The 22,258-nt window shown below is 41.5% G+C and overlaps 3 protein-coding genes across 4 annotated transcripts in view; 1 reads left to right on the top strand and 2 right to left on the bottom strand.

The window, feature by feature from the left end:
* Positions 1–1,570: 1,570 nt before the first annotated feature.
* LOC124279734 (caspase-3-like) lies at positions 1,571–2,970 on the bottom strand. Its single transcript, XM_046715596.1, has one exon. It carries the CDS (start codon positions 2,895–2,897, stop codon positions 1,917–1,919), a length of 981 nt encoding a protein of 326 aa, XP_046571552.1. The 5' UTR covers positions 2,898–2,970; the 3' UTR covers positions 1,571–1,916.
* A 12,359-nt stretch (positions 2,971–15,329) lies between these two features.
* Positions 15,330–21,865, bottom strand: LOC124279751 (39S ribosomal protein L19, mitochondrial-like). 2 transcript variants are annotated; one of them, XM_046715618.1, is made up of 7 exons: positions 21,723–21,865; positions 20,987–21,131; positions 20,672–20,796; positions 19,453–19,574; positions 19,300–19,312; positions 16,580–16,767; positions 15,330–15,776 (listed from the first exon to the last, which is right to left on the bottom strand). In XM_046715618.1, the coding sequence occupies exons 1-7, from the start codon at positions 21,805–21,807 to the stop codon at positions 15,516–15,518; spliced, it is 939 nt and encodes a 312-aa protein (XP_046571574.1). In that variant the 5' UTR covers positions 21,808–21,865; the 3' UTR covers positions 15,330–15,515. The 2 variants fall into 2 exon arrangements, with proteins under 2 accessions (XP_046571574.1, XP_046571573.1); XM_046715617.1 differs by lacking the exon at positions 19,300–19,312 and having other exon boundaries at positions 19,440–19,574.
* LOC124279749 (serine/threonine-protein kinase 40-like) overlaps positions 21,846–22,258 on the top strand; it is a 35,075-nt gene continuing 34,662 nt past the window's right edge. Inside the window, exon 1 of the mRNA XM_046715615.1 lies at positions 21,846–21,916. The gene's annotated coding sequence lies outside the window, so the exon portion shown is untranslated. The remainder of the gene's footprint in view (positions 21,917–22,258) is intronic.

Genomic DNA, 22,258 nt, shown 5'->3' with positions numbered 1-22,258 from the left:
TAACTCCAGACCAATTTACTAGTGACTTGCTTGACAGTATCTTTAGAAGTGTCATAAAATACTTCTATAGCGCCATATCCTCTTCTGTCTTTAATCTTCTTTCGATTTCTGTTGTGGTTGAGGTGTTTTCGTTTTGGTTCGTGTTTTGATGTTGCTGTTGTAGTTTTTGTGCTGACTTTGAAACCCGCACCACTCTGCTATTGCTGACGGTATCTTTTTCTAGTGTTCGAATCTCACCTTGCCACATGTCCCGATACAACCACTTCATTTCATGACCTCATGTTTGCCTCTTGAACGGAGAGAACCCGTGAAGTTCTTATCGTGAAAGGCGACGAACTAGATCGTGAGGTGTGATAACATTCCACTTCAACAATGTAGGTCGATTCTAACACCACGACTCACTGGTTTGCCTGGTCCAATTTCTGTCCACTTCTGTTGGTTGCCGTCTTGTATAGCTAAATTTACTGTTTTCAATCTCATAAATACTTAATATCGTCAATGAAACCCCAAATTCCTGACAATCATTGCTTGGCATGACTGGGTGCAGGCAACTACGCTTATAACCAACTTAAAGGGACTACTAATTATAGTTCGTCCAATTCCAACCTATTTGTTGATTTTTACTAGTGATGAAAGCTTGGAATTGACATTTCTTAACAATTTTGAGGTTTTTGGAGGCCATCTTGGATTTAGCCTCGTTCTGAGCCTGATCTACCAAACTGAGATGTCCATTACACATTTTTATATAGAGAGACATAAAGGAGTTGTATCAATATGGTATAAATTGTCGGCTCCTTGCTCATGGCCTAAATATATAATTCGTTAGAGCCGTCAGTCCGTTATAAGATTGTTCGTTAGAAAAGTAGTTCGCTCTATGTAGAAATGAACATGTTTGTTTAACAACCACAATCAGGTAATCAATAACAAATATAGAATCACATGAGAACTGGGGCGGTGGGGTAGCCTACTGGTTTAAGTGTTCGATCGTCACGCCGAAGACCCGAGTTCGATTTCAGGCATGGGTAGTATGTGTGAAGCCCACTTCTAGTGTCCCCGCTGTGCTATTGCTTGAATATTGTTAAACCTTACTCGCTCACTCATTCACTCCCAATTACGTAGATCGATGCTCATGCTGTTGATCACTGGATTGTCTGGCCCAGCTTTGATTATTTACAGACCGCTGCCATATATCTGGAATATTGTTGAGTGCGGCGTAAAACTAAATTCACTCACTCACTCATTCCGGTGGTTGATCACTGGATTGTCTGGTCCCGACTCGATTATTTACGGACTGCCGCCATAAAGTTGGAATACTGCTGGGTGCGGCGTAAAATTGAACTCGCTCACTCATTCTAGTGGTTGATATTGTGAGCAAGAAGCCACGCCGTCGGGGTAAGTTGACACGCCATCAACAAACTCGCAGAGCCTCACCACCCAATCTTATGACATACACAGAGTACGACAGACCAGGTATAACCATGAATCCCCTCACGGTCTGGTGAATAACAAAACAACAAAATTGTGATTTGTCCTGTTTCAGTCGACATGTCCTTTCAGTTGTGACAATGCAAATAATTCAAATTATATTTATTCCGTACAAATATAGATAACTTTGTATCCTCTGAGCAGTTTGCATTAGAGTCAGAAATTTACTCTCTTGGAACATACTCTCGACTTTACATTTGACATGGGCAGTCTCGTTGTGAAATTTTATTCATTTTAACCCATTCGTACGGAAACAGAAACATCATCATTACTTTCCCATCAATGCATATCAACACAATATTATTTACAGCTGTTCATGAGTGCAATTTCAGTGTCTTTCAATAGGCAGTGTCAAAGCTACTATTATGATAAACCCAACTCATTCACTCACTCACTCACTCCATCATTGCAACACATCCAGGAGTACCGTGTTAGGCATTCACATAATGATTACACTGGTTGAAAATCAGCGTCTTTCTGAGCGTCGAGGTAAACCAGGGCACCTGCTTCCTGTTATTGTCGAATGTCTGATCGGACACCTCGTTACACACATCAGTGAGAATGTCCACAAGGCTTCTGTTAGCCGAGACATCGAGCTGCTTCACCAGAGAGTTGACGAAGTAGGAGCCAGTGCTCGTGTGACGGAATGATTCATATCCAGGCTCCGTAGAACATGCGATGAGGAAGTCCGACCCATCTGGCAGAACCTTCGTGAACTCCTCGTCCAGTATGACGTCAGACTGGACAACCCCCCGCTGGGGTCTCTCGCCCTGACACGCCTGGATGAAGAACAGCTTTGGTTTGCCGGCCAAAGAAGGACAACCTCTGTTTCTGAAGGTGGATGTGATTTCCAGAATCGGAACCTCTGAGTTGTTTACTCCAAGTACGGAACCATTCTTGCCATGAGACAAAATACAACAGATGAAAATATCATAGTCTGAATGGTCTTTTAGAGATATCTTCTTTGTCTCCTTAATGATATCACAGTCACTGAGATCCACATACATCTTAACCTCCATAGCGAAGCTCTGGAACAATTTCTTCAGGTTTTTAGCATCAATATCAGACCCCATCCTGTAGGGTAAATAATCATTCCCGTTGGCATCCTCAAATGTTTTGTTGTTGATAATCACACACAGTCCTCTGGGTCTGGCGTCCATCCTGTACAACCTATCCCTGTCCGCAAGATCCCCAAGGACAACGTGCTTCCGGACCAGGGCTGGGATAGAGAAGCACAGCTTTCTGAGGGTGTTCACGTGAAGGATCTCCTTCCTACCGTTGGTGACTGTCAGGACTTTCATCCCGCTGTCTCGTTGCCTCTTCTCGGGGAAAACCATGATGCTCACGTGACACCTCCCGTCCGATTCGTGGACACCGAGCTGTTTGAAGGACTTGATGCCGATGAATTTCATTTTGAAGGAATGGTTCCTGATGTTGACTCCGGATACCTCAATGGTCTCGATGTTCTGGGGGTTGCACGAGTTGTCATTTTAAAATTGTTGGAGACCAGGTATCGGAGAAGATCAGTTTCTGTGTAGACATGGATGAGCTTGTCCTCCATTGATATCGGTCAGGGAGGTTATGTTTTCGAGTGTTTGTGCACACGCTCCACTGGGGCTTGTCATTCCAGATCCGGGCCTGAAACAAGAATTGAATAAATACTATCAGCAGAGGGCTAAACTTGATTGTGTGTTCGAATCCTAGTTTGTCAGCGACATATATTCACGAGTTTCAGGAGATGTGGACCTAGACTAACGCTAAGTCCCTGAATATATATAATATTGATAGTAGCAAATAAACCCATTTAAACATTGAAAAGGAGCCCTAGTGAGCTGGGAGATTCAGAATTCCTGAACCTAGGGACATCTAGACTTGCTTTATTAGGACTTTAGCATTGCAGGGAGGGCTGGGTGGAAGGGGAGATAATCTGGTTCAGGACTGGGAGACTGATTAATGGGGACGATCCGCGCAACGTTACCGTCACATTTAACTGACACGGGGTTATATACTACTCACGCTTTGCTAAGGATCACAAAAATTCTTTACTTAAACGTAGATTTATAATTTGAAACTGTATCCATTTAAAACTGGATAAATAATAATATGGTAACACCTCTTTAGGAAAACAGCCACTTTAATCTAACCTTATGCACTTGATACATGAGTAACCATAAAAATGGTTTTCATGGCACCAATCAACCATTTTGCAAATCATGGAACGAGTCATTGACAAATAAACAACACATGTCAATAGCAGGTATGGGATCCACAAGATACTGAAACCTGGGATCCATGCTTACAATAAGCTTCGATATTTAAACCAAATTTGACCCCACATAATAGTTCTCTGTTGAATCTATGATTTGATCCTTAGCAAAGTGTGAATAGTATATAACGTAAATGAATGCACTGGCAAGGTTAGTCCTGCAGGCGAAGAAACTCGACACTTAGCTCAGCTTAACAAAGAGATGACATAAGGAAATATTACATGGTGTTGAGCATGGCATATTATATATGTCAATGTTTAGAAACTAGGACAAATCGACATAATGAAACAAAAACTGAATATGACACACAACTGCCTTGTCCGGGTGGACATCACCAGACATTCTTATTTAAGTAATCGGCAGGTAGTTACAGAGTGGTGTCTGAAAAAGCAATCAGAAAATGGTTGTGATCCTCGTGTATCGAGCGGGGAATGGGATCGGCAAGTTGAAGTGGGTGACCGCGTTAGGCGTGTAAGGGTTGGCGCCACGGAGGTGAAGGGCAAGGGTGAAAGTAGACGAATGTTGACTGTGATCGACCTGCTAAGGAGTGACTAGGTGATTGGGCTGGGTGTACCGCCCTGTTATCGGCGTGTTTACATTAGGCGAATTGTGTTGGACATGTTTAAGAACCACTTGCGAACGAAAGGCCGAGTTTTGAATGGAAAAGGAGATATTCGTTTTGTGGAAAATGTTTTTAAGAAATATAAAAAATATATTAATTTTCAACATAGTGATACCTTTGTGCAAAGTGTCATATTCTCTAATACCGTTGTGAATGGATTATGTCAGTCTGTTTCAACTTTATTGTATTTTTAACCGTGAAATATTCGTTCTAGTTAACATAACTGTATGTTGTAAAGTGTTTGGATAGGGAATGAAAATGTATTGTGCGAATACACTTTTCAACCATATGTGAATTGTCGTGTGCAGTTTGTAACTGTTCTTGCTCAAACAATCTTTATAAATCATTGTTCATCATATCATGTTTGATATATGAGGACTTAGTTCATATAATAATCTATACCTTCAAATGATTATAAACGTTGGAGTAACCAAGGTCTTGTTTTAATGTGAGGGTTGGTTATGCACAGTGGCACTCTCGCATAGCGAATTAAAATCTAACTTTGGTTTAATAGCAAATACATACATGATTATTAGACATGACATAGACACGGTGTTCACAAAGCTATAAAACCTCACGACTCAGGTAGTTTCAAAAGTCATGTTAGGAATACCCATCCAGCCATTTTAAACAAACACATAGGGGCATACCTAATCCAGAGGTGAGGTGAAATTGGGTTTAACGTCGTGCTTGAGAATATTTCGCTCATATGGCGACGTGCATGCGTGTGTATGTGTATGTGCGGCTGCTTGTACTAGCCCAGACTAAAGCTGGTTTTATAGTGCTAGCCCACTGAGATACTATGCCGCAGTGAAGCATGAATACCCCACTCAGACACATTATACTGACTCCGAGCCGACCAGTCCTTGTTGTACCCATTAATGCCGAGCGCCATGCAGGGACCAACAAGTACCATATTTTAACGTCTTTTGGTATGACGCGGTCGGGGATCGAACCCGCGACCTTCCGCTCTCCGGGCGGACGCTCTAACCACTACACCACGGAGGCGGTCCTAATCTAATCCTTATAAATCGATAACTTATTTAGAAACTAATACAAATTAAATATAATATAACATAAAATTCAAGTACTTATGCATTGTAAAACACACCATCATTTACCAGAACGGGCTGTGCTCCCTACAGACATCTACACAGACATGTATTCAGGGTCCGAAACATGAAAATCTTCCAACTCTCGCTGAAGTGATACTTATAGCCATGCCATGGCGGAAGTAGAATGTACGTTGCGTGAAGTCCAGGAATAGCCTGGGGTCGTTATGATATACGGAAGGGTAGCCTGGGCTCCGCTCTGCTGGTTATGAATGACAGAGAGAAGGGAGATATGTCGACGTGGGGGTGGGGGGATGTCCCACAGGCCAACCGCCCACGCCTCTGCTGACTGGGTTGATCTGACCCACCAGCCATAGTCTTGTAAACCAATACACCATCTCCATGATACATGCCAACCGTGATCGTGATAAGCTTCGACCAGAGAACATGTACAAATTCCTGGAGATCATGTACAGATTCCAGGAGAACACGTATAGATTCTGTGGTTATAAAGGGGCTTGATTCCCTGCAGTATTTTCCACTATGCTGGATAACCCCGCCTATATGGAATTTGAGATTTAGATGATTTTTTCTCATTTACAAGTGGCTCCACGAACGAAAGGGACCGGTAATTTATTATAGGGCTGGGGTCGAGGGGTCGGGAGGAATAAGGTCCATATTATATTTTGAAATTTTAAAAAATTCATGGAAATGGGAACATTAGTGCATTAATGAACATCAGAACATTAATGCATAAGAAACTATGAAAACCCTGAGCCACCAATTACATGAACTTTTAGTTTTAGTCATGTACTTGAGAATTTTCATAGCGCAAAGTTCCAGTTGCCGGAGATACACGGAAAATACCGAGGAGGCTAGTGGTATCTGATGAATAGCCTTGAAAACGTCACAATAAGCCGGAAATCGTGATTTAGCATTCTCGTCATTCATGCCGATTGCGGCCTACAGATTAAATGGCCCGAGATTCGTCTGACCTCATTAAACACCACGCTGTTCATCTGTATCACGCCTCCACAAATATGAAAATTTGGACCGTTTTTTTGTGTTGCGTATAATTGTAAACGAACACCTGAATAGTGTATTGGGACAGAGCTGCTTAGAACGCTAGAAATATACGCAGTGCTAAAAGGTTTTATTTAAACTTTAAAAATTAAAAATTATCATATTTGACAAGAAATACTCAAGCCAGATTTTGATGGCATTTGCACCTTAACAGAAGACAATAATGGGTTATATATTCGATACAGGTGCTTCTTGATTTTATAACAAATTATACATTCATGATTATCAATTCTAATGTGAAGCTCACGTCTTTGTGAATAATATTCTATACTGAACAAACTTAAGTACCAGCTGATGCAGTAATGTGAAGCACAGGGCCATGTAACTAATATTCTATCATAACAAATTAAATTACCACTTGTTGCAGTAAAAACAAACAGAGGGTCATGCAACTAATATTCTAAACTAACAAACGTAATTATCAATTGCAGGAATAGATTATAACAAAGGGTCATGTAACTAATATACTATATTAACCAACTTAATTATCATTTGTTGCAGTAAATACAAGCACAGGGCCATGCAACTAATATTCTAAACTAACAAACTTAATTATCAATTGCAGGAATAAATTATAACAAAGGGTCATGTAACTAATATACTATATTAACCAACTTAATTATCATTTGTTGCAGTAAATACAAGCACAGGGCCATGCAACTAATATTCTAAACTAACAAACTTAATTATCAATTGCAGGAATAAATTATAACAAAGCGTCATGTAACTAATATTTTGTGCTAACAAACTCAGTTATCAGTTGTTGTTGTTGTTGCAGTAATTCAAAGCGCTAGTCCGCTTTGTTGGTACTGAGTACTAGTTATATTGTCCTTGAATATGTCGCCTGGTAGCAAGTAAAAGGCAGTGTGAATATAGGGAATATAGTTGGAGCACGTCTTTAAGAAGATCCCTGGTATACATAGGTTATATAATTGCTACAGGTCAACTAGTTTGCCGAGTGTGTCAGTTCGATTCAACTTGTACGTTATGAATCTTAATATTAAACTGCAGCATATTGCACACTGCATATAACTTTGTAAAAACATATAGATTGAATAACAACCTGGACTTACCTGTAGTTAGAGGGTGTACCTGAGATTTCCACCTGGCTGCGTTCTGTTCATCCAGTGACTCAGGTGTAATAGGAAACTAGAGATTCACGCTGTAGAGATTTATCGCCAGTTTCATAATGTAAATATCTCATTCACATTGCCTCGTTCATGGCCGGATGTAGCTACCTCGCTATGCCCCTGTTGCCATGCTTACCATTCACCCTGGGTCAGGAGACGCACGCTCTGGGGGATTGGCCGGCCGGGGGATGGGCCAAGGAGGACTGTGTCACCGCTAAAACTGCTGGAGTACAATTGCGTGGATTTGAAAGTAGCAGTGTAACTGTCAGAGGGGCAACATGTGTGCCAAGTTGCAAGTGCTTTTGTGTAAATTGTGACGCGACCCCTGACCAATATATGACAGTAATGGGGAAGATTGTATTTTTAAGAATGAATGAATCGGTTAAGGATATATGCACATGTGTTGCTGTAGGCAATATGAAAAGAATGTGTATTCTGGAATCCCGTTTCCCGACACACTGAAGACGCTATATGTGAACTGTGCAATTTCGTTTCTTCACACGAAAAGTTCTCCATTTGAGCGAGTGAATGAGTGAGTGAGTTGAGTTTTACGCCGCACTCAGCAATATTCCAGGTATATGGCAGCGGTCTGTAAATAATCGAGGCTGAGCCAGACAATCCAGTGATCAACAGCATGAGCATCGTTCTACGCAATTGGGAGTGAATGAGTGAGCGAGTAAGGTTTAACAATATTCAAGCAATAGCACAACTGGGACACTAGAAGTGGGCTTCACACATACTACCAATGCCTGAAATCGAACTCGGGTCTTCGGCGTGACGATCGAACACTTTAACCACTAGGCTACCCCACCGCCCCAGTTCTCATGTGATTCTATATTTGTTATGGATTACCTCATTGTGGTTGTTAAACAAACATGTTCATTTCTACATAGAGTGAACTACTTTTCTAACAAACAATCTTATAACGGCCTGACGGCTCTAACGAATTATATATTTAGGCCATGAGCAAGGAGCCGACTATTTATACCATATTAATACCACTCAGAGGGACCAATCGTTTGAGGGTTTTTATATTCCTTTATGTTTCTCTATATAAAAAAGTATAATGGACATTTCAGATTGGAAGCTCAGACTCAGAACGAGGCTAAATCCAAGATGGCCTCCAGAAACCCCAACATTTTAAAGAAATGTCAATTCCAAGCTTTCACCATGATTAAAGTTCAACAAATAGGTTGGAATTGGTCTCTGCCATTTGTCTGCACGTTTTAGACGAAACGCATACATATCGAACTACGGTTATAACGAACTATAATTAGTAGTCCTTTTAAGTTGGTTATAACGAACTATAATAAGTAGTCCCTTTAAGTTGGTTATAACGAACTATAATTAGTAGTCCCTTTAAGTTGGTTATAAACGCAGTTGCCTGCACCCAGTCATGCCAAGCAATGATTGTCAGGAATTTGGGGTTTCATTGACGATATTAAGTATTTATAAGATTAAAAACAGTAAATTTAGCTATACAAGACGTCAACCAACAGAAGTGGACAGAAATTGGACCAGGCAAACCAGTGAGTCGTGGTGTTAGAATCGACCTACATTGTTGAAGTGGAATGTTATCACACCTCACGCATGCTCAGAGACCTTAACATAACTTATATCATAGCCTCTGGTAAGAGACACGTGAAGATCAGGGTTAGAATTGATCTTCAGTAACCATGCTTGTTGTAAGAGGGATTGGGCGGTCAGGCTCGCTGACTTGGTTGACACATGTCATCGTACCCCAATTGCGTTGATTGATGCTCATGCTGTAGATCACTGAATTGCTGAAGACCAATTGTAACAAAGTATAACAAAACTATTATCATTCATTCATGCTCCGTTCAAGAGTGAGTGTGTGAATTTAGTTTTACGCCTTACTCCAGTGATCACCCACTAGAATGAATGAGTGTTTGGGGCTTGCTTATTAACAAGCCGCTGTAACACTACTGGCATATTGTTGAGTATGTCTTTAAACAATAAACACTCATAATGCACTTCATGATTAAATGAAAATATTACACCCTGTGTCTTTTCGTGAAGAATTAGTGCAGCTGCTCTTAAGCTGTTTGATCAGGGTTACAATATCCAAGGCCTCAGTAAAAAGTACAAAATATTTCAAAATAGATATTCACTGTGACACGTGTTTTAGTCAGAGGAGATTGACAATTGTGACCCTAGCCGGGTTTGTATTTCTATTGCTTAGCTGGTTATCTCCCAGTGGAACAGTCCTGAAGCACAAGTGTTGACATGCGAATTCAGCGTTATCGATAATCGCCCACTCTCTCGCTGCACATCACAGAGTTGACTGAAGTTAAGCATTTTTTTTTTTTTATTTTTTTTTTTTTTTTCATTATTATTATTTTTATTTTTATTTTTTTTTTTTTTATTTTTTTAAATTTTAGGGTGGGGGTGTCTAAAAATGTAGTTTACTAAATGATCAACCGTACTGCTGCTTAGTGACTGAGTGTTTTTCAACAAATCAAATTGTAGACGACAAGATTGGAAATTCATGGATGGATTTCCTGGCTCATAGTATCAATGGTTCAACTTGTGACAACAGTTCTCCGAAACAATGCGACTATAACGGAAATGGTATTTGGTGTCAAAAACGATTTCTTGGTCCAGATTCCTGTAGTGTTCGAAAGCTACGTGTCCACGAAATACTGGGCGAATGTACATGTATAAATAACTCTTGTGAACACCTGTTCTTCTCTTCTCAGCACTCGGGGCGGTGGGGTAGCCTAGTGGTTAAAACGTTCGCTCGTCACGCCGAAAACCCGGGTTGGATTCACCACATGGGTACAATGTGTGAACCCATTTCTTGTGTCCCCCACCGTGATATTGCTGGAATATTGCTAAAGACGGCGTAAATATAAACTCACTCGCGCACTCGGATCTGTTCCTCAAAGCTTCATAACATTCATGGGGCCTTATAGCCAGCACTATGCGCCTCTATTCGGTGTCATTATCAGTCAACAAGGGAAGTTTAGATAGATTTGTCTACTCAGAGCACATTGACTTCAGGCTACCGTTGTCGCTGCAAGTACAAACCACTGTCTAGTGACCGGGATGTCCGATACAGGTCCCTATTCGGACTATATGTTCTCCTCATTTTTTTCGGGGGAAGGCGGGGTGTGTGTGAATAATTGACTTACCTCTGCATGGTTTTGTGACGGATGCCATAAGTACAGTAGGATACACTCGCCGTTTCGAGAACACCACGACTCCTTCATGGTGATTCATAAATACATGCTTATATAACTCCTACCCGTGAAGGTCCGTATTAGAATTCATATTCAGTAACCCATGCTTGTCGTAAGAGGCGACTAGCGGGGTCGGGTGATCAGGCTCGCTGACTGGGTTGACACATGTCATCGTATCCCAGTTGTGTAGATCGATGTTCATGCTGTCGATTCCCTGGATTGTCTGGTCCAGACTCGATTATTTACAGACCGCCGCCAAATAGCTGGAATATTGCTGAGTGCGGCGTAAAGCTAAACTAACTCACTCACTTATAACTCCTTGAAGTGGCACCTCTGTTTTTATACATGGACATGGCTTCATGTAGACTAACGCTTTGTCTCTGAATATATATAATTTTGATAGTAGAAACAAACCCATATAAACCGAAATGGAGCCCCAGTAGGGAGACCAGAGATTCAGATCCTGAACCTGAGGAAATCTAGACTTGCTTCATTTAGGGCTTTAGCACTGCAGAGAGGGCTTGGCAGCAGGGGAAATAATGTGGTTCAGGGACTGTGAGACAGACTAGGCTTCATGCAGTGGTTGCATATAAATTAGACGATTAGTAAGTTATGTTGAATAACTTAAGCACTGAAAATTGTTATTGTATATTCAAGAGAGAGAGCGTGTGTGTGTGTGTGTGTGTGTGTGTGTATGGGGGGGGTGCGCGTGCGTGCGTGCGCGTGCATGTGAGCGTGTTTGCGTGTTCGCGCGCACGCGTGTGTGTGCATACATGTCTATGTATGTGTGCGTGCGTCAATCCAGTGATCAGGATACGATGACAAGCATTCCACCACGTCACCAAGCCTACCCGTTTAGTTACGTCACCGGGGGCGGTGGGGTAGCCTAGTGGTTAAAGCGTTGGCTCGTCACGCCGAAGACCCGGGTTCGAATCCCCACATGGGTACAATGTGTGAAGCCCATTTCTGGTGTCCCCCGCCGTGATGTTGCTGGAATATTGCGAAAAGCGGCGTAAAACCAAACTCAGTTAGTCAGTTACGTCACCGCTTACGACCAGCATCGACTGCTCATAAATATTTAAGCAAAAGAGTGTAGATAAAGATCCAGCTGACTGATCCATTAGATGGATATCAGCTGCACCAACAAAAGCTTGTAATCCGTAGAATAACCACGCTGTCAGCAAATCCGCCAACACAGACCACTAGGTCACGCTGGTAACATTATCCGTGTTGTGTTTGACCTGCATGGATATGCATGGCGAGATAGGACAAGTGTTGACAATGAATGCCTTTCAATTCAAGTGACCTTATTATGTGGCACGTCGTGTTTATGTCGTCGCGAACATTTTCCACATCACTGACACTCGAATGCATGTGGAGCTGAAACTTAACAAATATGACCACAGGTGTCATTCGTGACCAACTCGTGTTATTCCGGGACAAGCCGAATAGCTTGCAGGTTATGGAAAGGGGCGAGTGGTGACGAATGCACAGGTGCCTCTGACACTGCTTCGAGTATTCAGGCTGGAGTAAACATATTGAAAATGGTATTTTTTGTCATTTCTCAAACATTTTCGCACACCATGAAGTTTGTCTTCAAACGTACAGTACATGTGTCAAGTGAGTGAGTGAGTTTAGTTTTACACCGCTTTTATCACTATTCAAGCAATATCAGAGCGGGAAACACCCGAAACGGGATTCACACATTGTACCCATGTCGGGAATCGAACCCGGGTCTTCGGCATAACGAGTGAACGCTTGAACCCCACCGCCCCTTGTCATGTGAAAAATCTGTCCATGTGAGCTGCCAGTAGTTGCAATCGTTTTCATAGTTAAGGGGTTTGAAGAGACTTGTAACAGCGACCTAGGTTAGGACATGTGATGTCATGATTTCAAATGACAGTGTGAAGTAGATATTCCTATGTAGATACATTTTCCCAAAAGGTAGGGCATCCTGAAAAAAAAAAAACCTGTTACGATCAGTCGTCAGAAGAAAAAGGTCAGCCTTGAAATATGACCGCTGACTTGCTTGATGCATGAGGTGGAGTAGATCAATGCTCATGATATCAGTTACATGAATGCCTGGTTCAGACTTGATTTGAGACCGCTGTAATGTAGGTGTGGTGTTAAAGGCACAATGCCACACATTTTCGACAATATTTCGGCCTATATTATATATCGGGGCATATGCACTTCCTATTGATGCAATTAAAGATTTATTATCCCTGACGACAATTGATCAATAACTGAAACCTCAAGGAAAACAGCTTCCAAACAGAGAACACTTGCCGTGTACGGAATGTAAACAATTGCTCTGAACATGGAAAACTGTCGCACGCGGTGTCGTCAGTGTTTGCTGAATTGGTTTCAATCACAAGTTGTGCGTGTGATATTCGTAAAGAGCGCTCCAAGGCACATAACTATTGAGTTCACCTGAAAAAAATGTTCGGCCAGTAGTGGGCGCTAGAGTCCATTTAATGCAACATTGCATTAATTCATTCAAACTTTTTAATTGAATATTGTCATCTAAATACGTAATTTGTTTTGGAAAAAGTACAGGGTAGCTTCACTGAGGGCTGATAGTTAGTATTATTGAGAGAAATGCATTATTATTTTTAGAGAAGTGTGGTGTGATATAGTACCTTTAAACAATAAACAAACAAAATTGTTTAAGCAAGAATGTCAGGGTCAACGGAGAGTAGCTGACAACGCGAGTAATGTTAATCAAAATGAGTAATGTTAATCAAAATGAGTAATGTTAATCAAAATGAGTAATGTTAATCAAAATGAGTAATGTTAATCAAAATGAGGAAGCAAAACATGTTCAGCCAGATGGCTCTACTTCCTTATTGCATGAGATTTCCCAACAGGGTAGGTGTCCTTCAGAGAAATAAAAATTATGGTACAAAAACTGCTGTCATCTGACATCACCTCAGCTTTTGGGCACATTGATGGCCTCAGGAAGGTTTTTAAACAAACCTTCCACATGGCACTTCGACCCTTCCACTGAAACTTGCTGCACAGTGACATTCATTATCAATATTTCCTGCATTAAGTGAGAGGGAGTGCCTTTCTGTGTCAACATGTCCGCTTCAGTTTGGAGAATTACAAATACAAAAAAATGGGGGCGGTGAGGTACAATGTGTGAAGCCCATTTCTGGTATCCATCACCATGATATTGCTGGAATATTGCTAAAAGCAGTGTAAAACCATACTCTCTCACTCACTACAAAAAGTATGATTAAGACTAATAATGATTTAATCATTACTGAAAAGTAATAATGCTAAACTCATACCAATGACACATGCAAAATGACATTTTGGGGCGGATTCAGTATTTTGGAGAAGGGGGTGCACATAAATCATGAAGTCCAAAAGTTAGGGGGAATTGCTCCTCACGAAAATTCAGTTCACACATGCAAGCACTCACACACACACACACACGCACACACACACACTTTATTCTTGCTCATCCATGAAGACAGCACTCAAGGCTCTTTCAAGACATTCCACAATGACATTTGTGAATGCATGGCCACGTTACTGGGCCTGCCATCTGGCTGCAGCCAATTCTTTGAGCAATCGTTTGTTATTTTTAACCTAAAGTGTGTGTTCCATATAATTTGTTAATTACTCATTGACCTAGTGTGGTCATCTATTAATTTGATCTGAGGTGAGGTGAAATTGGGTTTAACGTCGTGCTTGAGAATATTTCGCTCATATGACGACGTGCATGCGTGTGTATGTGCGGCTGCTTGTACTAGCCCAGACTTAACCTGGTTTTATAGCGCTAGCCCACCGAGATACCATGCTGCAGTGAAGCATGAATACCCCACTCAGACACATTATACTGACTCCGAGCCGACCAGTCCTTGTTGTACACATTAATGCCGAGCACCATGCAGGGACCAACAAGTACCATATTTTAACGTCTTTTGGTATGACGCGGTCGGGGATCGAACCCGCGACCTTCCGCTCTCCGGGCGGACGCTCAAGATTTGATCTGAACAATGCTTTGAATGGATGTCTGTAATGTTACACTGCATCAGCCTGTATGAAATCATATACCAGCATGCACTGTGAACACTGTTTCAGTAAGACGTCAAAATGTCTTCTTCAATGGCTTCATATATAGTCACAGCTTTCTGGGTCAGTGGTTTAGAGGTTTTTCAGGGGCTGAACAGTCTCAATGGGGCCAGAGTGAGCATTGGTTGACTTTGTATCATACATGAAGAGAGAAAATGAGTACAGTACCATATAAGTTCATACTCATGGTGTCACAACATGTCATTGGTTCCCAATTGCGAAGATCGATGCTCATGCTGTTGATCACCGGATTGTCTGGTCCAGACTCGATTATTTACAGACCGCCACCATATAGCTGGAATATTGCTGAGTGTGGCGTAAAACTAACCTCACTCACTCATGGTGTCACAGATCAAACTGCTTGCTGTTCAAAGTCCAACACCAGAAAACAACAACAAGAGTTGAATGTCAATTCAGTATTTATTTCTAATCCACCCATAACACATATATACAAAGTCCAGGTTCGCAGCTTCTGGAGATTGTCCAGGTCATCTCCTCCAGCCAAACCCCGTCCACTCTGTCCAGAATCACCACAGAATGAACACATTAGTCTGTCCTCAGAATGTTGGATGTCACACCTTTCAGTGTCACCGCTTACGAAGAACCCTCTTGGTGCTGGACCATTCCTGATCTATCTTCTGCTTCCTGAGGAACACCTCCTTCATCAACGTCCGTGACTCCACCTCGTTAATGCTCTCCCTGTAGTGTTTCATCAGGTCATATTTCTCCCATGGTTTCGCTACTGCTGCCGCCTTCCGTTGCCTCTTCTCCGACACATTGAACTCCTCCACCCCCATCAAGTCCATCCTCTCCCACCTCTCATGCCACGGAGGGGGATTCAGCTTCACCTACAAAACAGACAAAACCATCAGTTCCTCACAAACTGACACACATTCTCTCCCTCCTCTCCCTGCAGGGGTAGGTTTGTCTCAGCTTCACCAGCAACACAAGGTTACAGAAAGGGATCACATGTCAAGATCCTTCCACTCTTCAGCAGATTATCTCAAAGTATGGCTACCTCACTTGTTTACTTTAAATTAGAGTAAATTGGAGAAAAGTGTTTTTTGGAAATACACTTGTACACATTCCTAAGAGAAGATTTTGTCTTGCCAGGTGATAGTGATGGCCAAAACAGTCATTTAATCTTGTAAAGAGTATTTCCAAGTTTACTTGGAACTTGTTCTGTCACATAATGTCAACCTTCCCTAAAAGGGAGAGAGTGAGTATCATTTTACGCTGCTTTTAGCAATATTCCAGCAAAACATCACGGGGGACACCAGAAATGGGCTTCACACATTGTACCCATGTGGGAAATGGAACCTGGACCTTCGGTGACAAGCGAACACTTTAACCACTTGGCTACTCCACAGCTCCTCCCTAAAAGGGACGTGGATAGTGCTACTATTGGGCAGAGTTGATGATAATAAGGCAGGGGTGTGGCCTACGAAGGGGTGTGGCCTTAGGATAGCGTGCTTAGTCTAACCTTCATTGTGTTGATAGGCATGGAGCTGTCCTTAGACAGGGCATGGCCTACAAAGGGGTGTGGCCTTAGTAAGATGTTGTGTCTAAATTGACCATAATTATGTTGATGGCGACTGAACTACTGGAAGACAGGGGTGTGGCCTTAGTGGGATGTTGTACTTAGTCTGACCTTCATTGTGTTGACTGACACAGAGCTGCCTTTAGGAAGGGGTGTGGCCTCCATGTCCATGGGGAAGGTGGAGTACTCGGGGGGACAGTCACGCAGGTACATGAGATCTTCGTCGAGGCGTTTCTCCAGCCTCAGGACCTCCATCTTCTGCACTACAGGGTTGTACATCTCATACATGATCTCCACACCTGCCAACACATAAGGTTCCATTTACACAATTAGAACCGAGCAAGATAAACCAGTGGTTGATAGTATCACAACATCGTACACCTCATGGGTTCTGATAACATCCAGTAACGCTTCAACACTGAAGGTACAAAAAGATTGTGCAACAAACCAGGGCCCTCGTTCCTCAAAGCGATCGTAGCTACAATCAGTAAGCCCTATGATCAACTTTACAATTATCGTAAATAACAATTTATTGTTGTTCCTCAAAGCTATTGTAAGGGAATTGTAAGTCTTGTGATTGTAAATCTTTCGATCGTAAATTACAATCGTGATCTTCTGCACGAAAGTTAGAAATAATGCGTTTACATTACATCTGGTTGGCGAGAGTTGCTTCCCCTTTCCAAGCTCAGAGAAAAATCCACCCTTAGCAAGATATCGCAAAGTAATTAAAAGCTTGCTTTCTACGGATAGTGCATGTAAACGCTGGGTGTCCTAGAACAACCCAGGTTCTAGCAAGCTTCCCAGTTTCAGAATGGAGCCCCCGTCATTCTGTACCTTGAAAATATTTCAGCATCATTGTAAACTTCCAGAACACGACTATGGTCTTGAAATATCCTATCGGGGCCAAATTTCTGTCTCCTTTGTTTATGAATTACAACAAACACTGCCATCTTGTTCATACACAACAATCGATCGTAAGTAACTTACAGACTTAAGCAACTTACGGAAGTGGTTGCAACTTACAACTATTGTCACTTACAATTGCTTTGAGGAAAAAGTTAAAGTTACAATTGGATTGTAGTAATTTACAACTATCGTAGTGTTACAATCACTTTGAGGAACGGGGCCCAGAGCATGGACATTGTTAACAATGGTAGAATATATCAACGTCAATTAAATGTTGAAAACTTCTTAAAATCCTGATGTCAATGTAAGCACTATATTGTTGTAAGGGGCTTAATTTGCTGATGACAAGATTGATCAGAGATCAGCAGCATTTGTTATCGTAACAGCAATGTACTTGGAAACACATCAAAAGGTGAGAGTTTAGTTATACGTTGCTCTTAGCAATATTCCAGCAATATCACAGCAGGGTAGACCAGAAATGGGCTTCACACATTGTACACGTGGGGAATCGAACCCGGTTTTTCGGCATGATGAGTGAACACTTTAACCACTAGGCTACCCCACATCAAAAGGTGATTTTCAATTAAAATTAAAATACTTTACCGGTACATGAAGAGTAAGATAAGAGACCTTAGACACATACATTGCAAAAACAAATAGAGAATAAGTAAACTTTACATTCACTTCGCTCAATTCTGATGCTACCAAGAAACAAAATGTCAATAACAATTTGAGATTTATCATAAATCATATGTATATGTTACAGATTGTGAAATCAGTCATAAAAAATTCAGTTATTTCGTGAAATGACTAAGAGGATCAGCCATTTCGTTATTGGCTATATAAATAGGTTTGGACGATTCCATCAAATTTGATGTAAATGTGCTTGATAACGATTGCCAATGTTCGCGATGCACAAAACAAATCGCCAAAACGCATTTTGTGGCCCCGACTCTCTGAAACACGAAACACATGTCTTAGTCAGATACATGGGAAAGATAAATGGCCTGTCCAACACTACAACATCACTGCACATAATGTCACACAGAGAGGTGACGTGAGGTGAAATTGGGTTTAACATCGTGCTTGAGAATATGATGACGTGCATGCGTGTGTATGTGTATGTGCGGCTGCTTGTACTAGCCCAGACTTAAGCTGGTTTTAAAGTGCTAGACCACTGAGATACCATGCCGCAGTGAAGCATGAATACCCCACTCAGACACATTATACTGACTCCGAGTCGACCAGTCCTTGATGTACCCATTTATGCCGAGCGCCCAGGCAGGGACCAATAAGTACCATATTTTAACGTCTTTTGGAATGACGCGGTCGGGGATCGAACCCGCGACCTTCCGCTCTCCGGGCGGATGCTCTAACCACTACACCATGGAGGTGGTCCACACAGAGAGAATGCCAAGGTTAACCCAGGAAGAAAGAGAACGAGCAGTAGGGATAGTTGAATGGCTGACCCTCTTAGATATTTCACGAAATGACTGAAATATTTGTCATTTCACAAAATGACTGAAATATTTGTCATTTCACAAAATGACTGAAATATTTGTCATTTCACAAAATGACTGATTCCACAATCTGACTGTAACATATATAATGCAAGACAATAAAACATCAGTAACAGTGACTGGCTACAAAGACACAAACAAGGATGAAAGGGAGACAACTCTTTTCAGAGTCCCCATTCCAATCAAGTTCATATTCATAAACCCTGCTCATGATCATTTTAAAATACAATTCACATTAATCCTAACACTAAACTCTATCAGCAAGGACACCTATCCATATTTAATGTGGATTATCTAACCTGACAAACCTTGTACATCCACCACATTCCTGCTTTGGTGATCAGGAAATGTACCTGTCTTAGTCCCCGGTGGATTATCTCCCTTGTCTCCCTTGGATTATCTAACCTTGTCCATCCACCACATTCCACCGACGGTTATCTGTATTGTTCCCTACAGATTATCTCCCCTGACTAACTCTGTCCATCCACCACATTCAGGCTATGATTATCTGTATTATTCCCTACAGATTATCTCCCCTGACTTACCTTGTCCATCCACCACATTCCTCAGAATGAAGCAGGCTCGGAGTCCATGGCCATTACGACGAGTACAGATACCAACGAAGCGGTTTGTCTTCCCAGCTGTATATTTGTCTGCCACTGTCACAGCCAGAACACTGCCTGAAGTCAAACAGGGAAACATTGAATTTGTATGTTATATTATATATTTAATATTTAACAGAATTACTCGGGCAGCACTTCAACACAAAAGTAATCCTAACAGGAGTTATTCAGCTCACTACCATTGTTTCACAATCACAGCTACAAGTGAGTGAACTTAGTTTTACAAAGCTTTTAGCAATATTCCAGCAATATCACGGCGGGTGGACAACATAAATGGGCTTCACACATTGTACACATGTGGGGAATCGAACCCGGGTCTATGGTGTAACGAGTGAATGCTTTAACCACTTGGCGACAAAGCAAGACAATATCATAATCTTACCGTAAGTTTCTATTTCGACTGGACCAATAACCAGATGTGGAATGTCTCGATTAAAAGAAGCAACACTTTGAACAGACTTCAAATTACTTGATAACCATGATGTTACATTTTCTTTATCTTTGGCTCAAAAATTTTTGGTCCTTTGATTACTATTCTGTAAACTGCCATATTGTGTAAATTAAGCAGAAATCCTGTTTCACTGTTTGGCTGCAAACTTCAAACAAATAGACAAACATTCTTCACATTTGGCACCTATATCCTAGTTCATACTGACACACACTTGAGTGCTAATCTGACTGACAAAAATAATGAGCTCATCCACTGACTACCTGTAAGTGAGTCAGTTTAGTTTTACGTCTCTTTTAGCCATGTTCCAGCATTAACATGGTGTCAGGACACAAGCAATAAGCTCAACATATTGAGGAATCAAACCCAGGTCTTTGCCATGACAAGCAAACACTTTAACCTCTAGGCTAAACCACCACGTCCTAACTACAGAATTGTACAAACTTGTCAAAACATTCAGTGAGAAAGATTCTCAGAACTTTCAGTAATACTTTGATCCTAACTCAGCAGAGGCATGGTCAAAATTATAAGCTTCACAACTTGTATTCATCAATCAATCCATGTGCATAATGTCATAACTAACATGACAAGACTAACTCTTATAAGAAATCCCATTGTTTTAAGTTTTAACTTTTATCTGTAGATGGACTAGGTTTTATCAACAAGAGAACTCACTAATTAAAGTATGCCATATCAAACAACCTACCAACATAAAACTCTGGGATTTCAATTTGTTCTCGGCGCCGGTACATGTCCTCCCTCTCCAGCAGTTCTCGGACTCGGTCTCGGTGCTCCACACGCGGTGATGGGAGGAACTCGGGCATCACATTGCTGTAACACAACGGTGAGTGAGTGAGTTTAGTTTCTACGCCACTTTTAGCAATATTCCAGCAATATCACAGCAGGGGACACCAGAAATGGGCTTCACACATTGTACCCATATGGGGAATCGAACCCGGGTCTTCATCGTGACGATCAAACGCTATAACCACTTGGCTGCCCTACTGCACAATGGCCTGACCTGAAGTCTGGAGGCAGTTCCACATGGCGCCGCCCGACTACGTTCTCAATGTCCTTTACATCAGGATGCTGGGACAGTGGCGTTCGCCGATGACGCTCCACCTTCTCATTGTCTAGGTAGTTGATCACTCTGATGTCATTGCGACCTGAAGCAAGTAACCTCAACAACTGACAGGCTGGTCACTATTCAGCACAAAATTAGGTCTATATGGTACAGTGAAATGGAGGGTGATTTTATGCACAGGATGTTCACCTATCCCTGCCAGGGTGATGAGTACATGTATATGGAAATAAAGTAGGCCTGTCATCTGGAACAAACAACACCCAAAACCCTGAAGTGATTGTCATGGCGTATTAATACATTAGCTGTCCAAAACCAAGAATCTGAAAGGGAGTCCGATGACCATCTCAATTTTCATCTTTCTAACTGCACAGGCAATAAAGAACATGGCAAAAATATTTGAATTTGAATAGGATATTTGCACTTTCAAATTAAATGTCCACACATTACGACTTACCATTCGTGGTTATAAATTGATATATTACACTCATCGTACATGTACATGGAATAAACGTGATATTACATTCATCGTACATTTTCACGGAATAAACATGTCTCGTAATTTCAGTATTACCTGTTTCATATTGTACCAGTTTACTCGTCTTTAGCATTGTTATTTATTGCACTTCAAATTATAACTGCGGTATTTTTTTATATCTATTATGACTGGGATTACCTGATACCACTGATCTTTTGCAGAAATTATCATACGTCCTGACTGACAGTCTCAATGACCTCAACTTTCGTGCTAAGGATGCCATGCTTTTGCTCCCATGACTGTAATGCGTCGGCGCAGAACACTTCCGCTTCCGGTAGAGACGGGGCACCTGTCTTGGATGTAAACATGATTATTTCTTGAGATATTCAACAGTAAGTTTTACTTTATGAGCTTTTTCTTTTAAATGTTGTTTTTCAATAAGGATAAGAATTTGACCATAATATTTAATCATCTGTGAATTTGAATATCTTGACTTAACGACCGAATATGCATCTTGTTGTGTTATTGGTTCAGTTTTCGATCACCTGCTTCCACAGACGTGTTATGTTGTAGAACAGCATTTTCTAAAGGCAATTTTTACAGTTCCAGTTTGCACATAGTTTTGTGGAGATGCTGAACATGTTTGCCCGGTCAAGTGTATTACTCTGGGGCCTTTACTCTCCCTGCGACAGACAGATCGCAGGTGCCTCTTCGATCTTACGTCAGTTACTGTT

The sequence above is a fragment of the Haliotis rubra genome, unplaced genomic scaffold, assembly GCF_003918875.1.
Source record: "Haliotis rubra isolate DU_JTF1 unplaced genomic scaffold, ASM391887v1 Scf256, whole genome shotgun sequence".
Lineage (NCBI taxonomy): Eukaryota > Metazoa > Mollusca > Gastropoda > Lepetellida > Haliotidae > Haliotis > Haliotis rubra.
The sequence above is the reverse complement of the archived record's forward strand: the minus strand, read 5'-3'. Positions and strand labels throughout refer to the sequence as shown.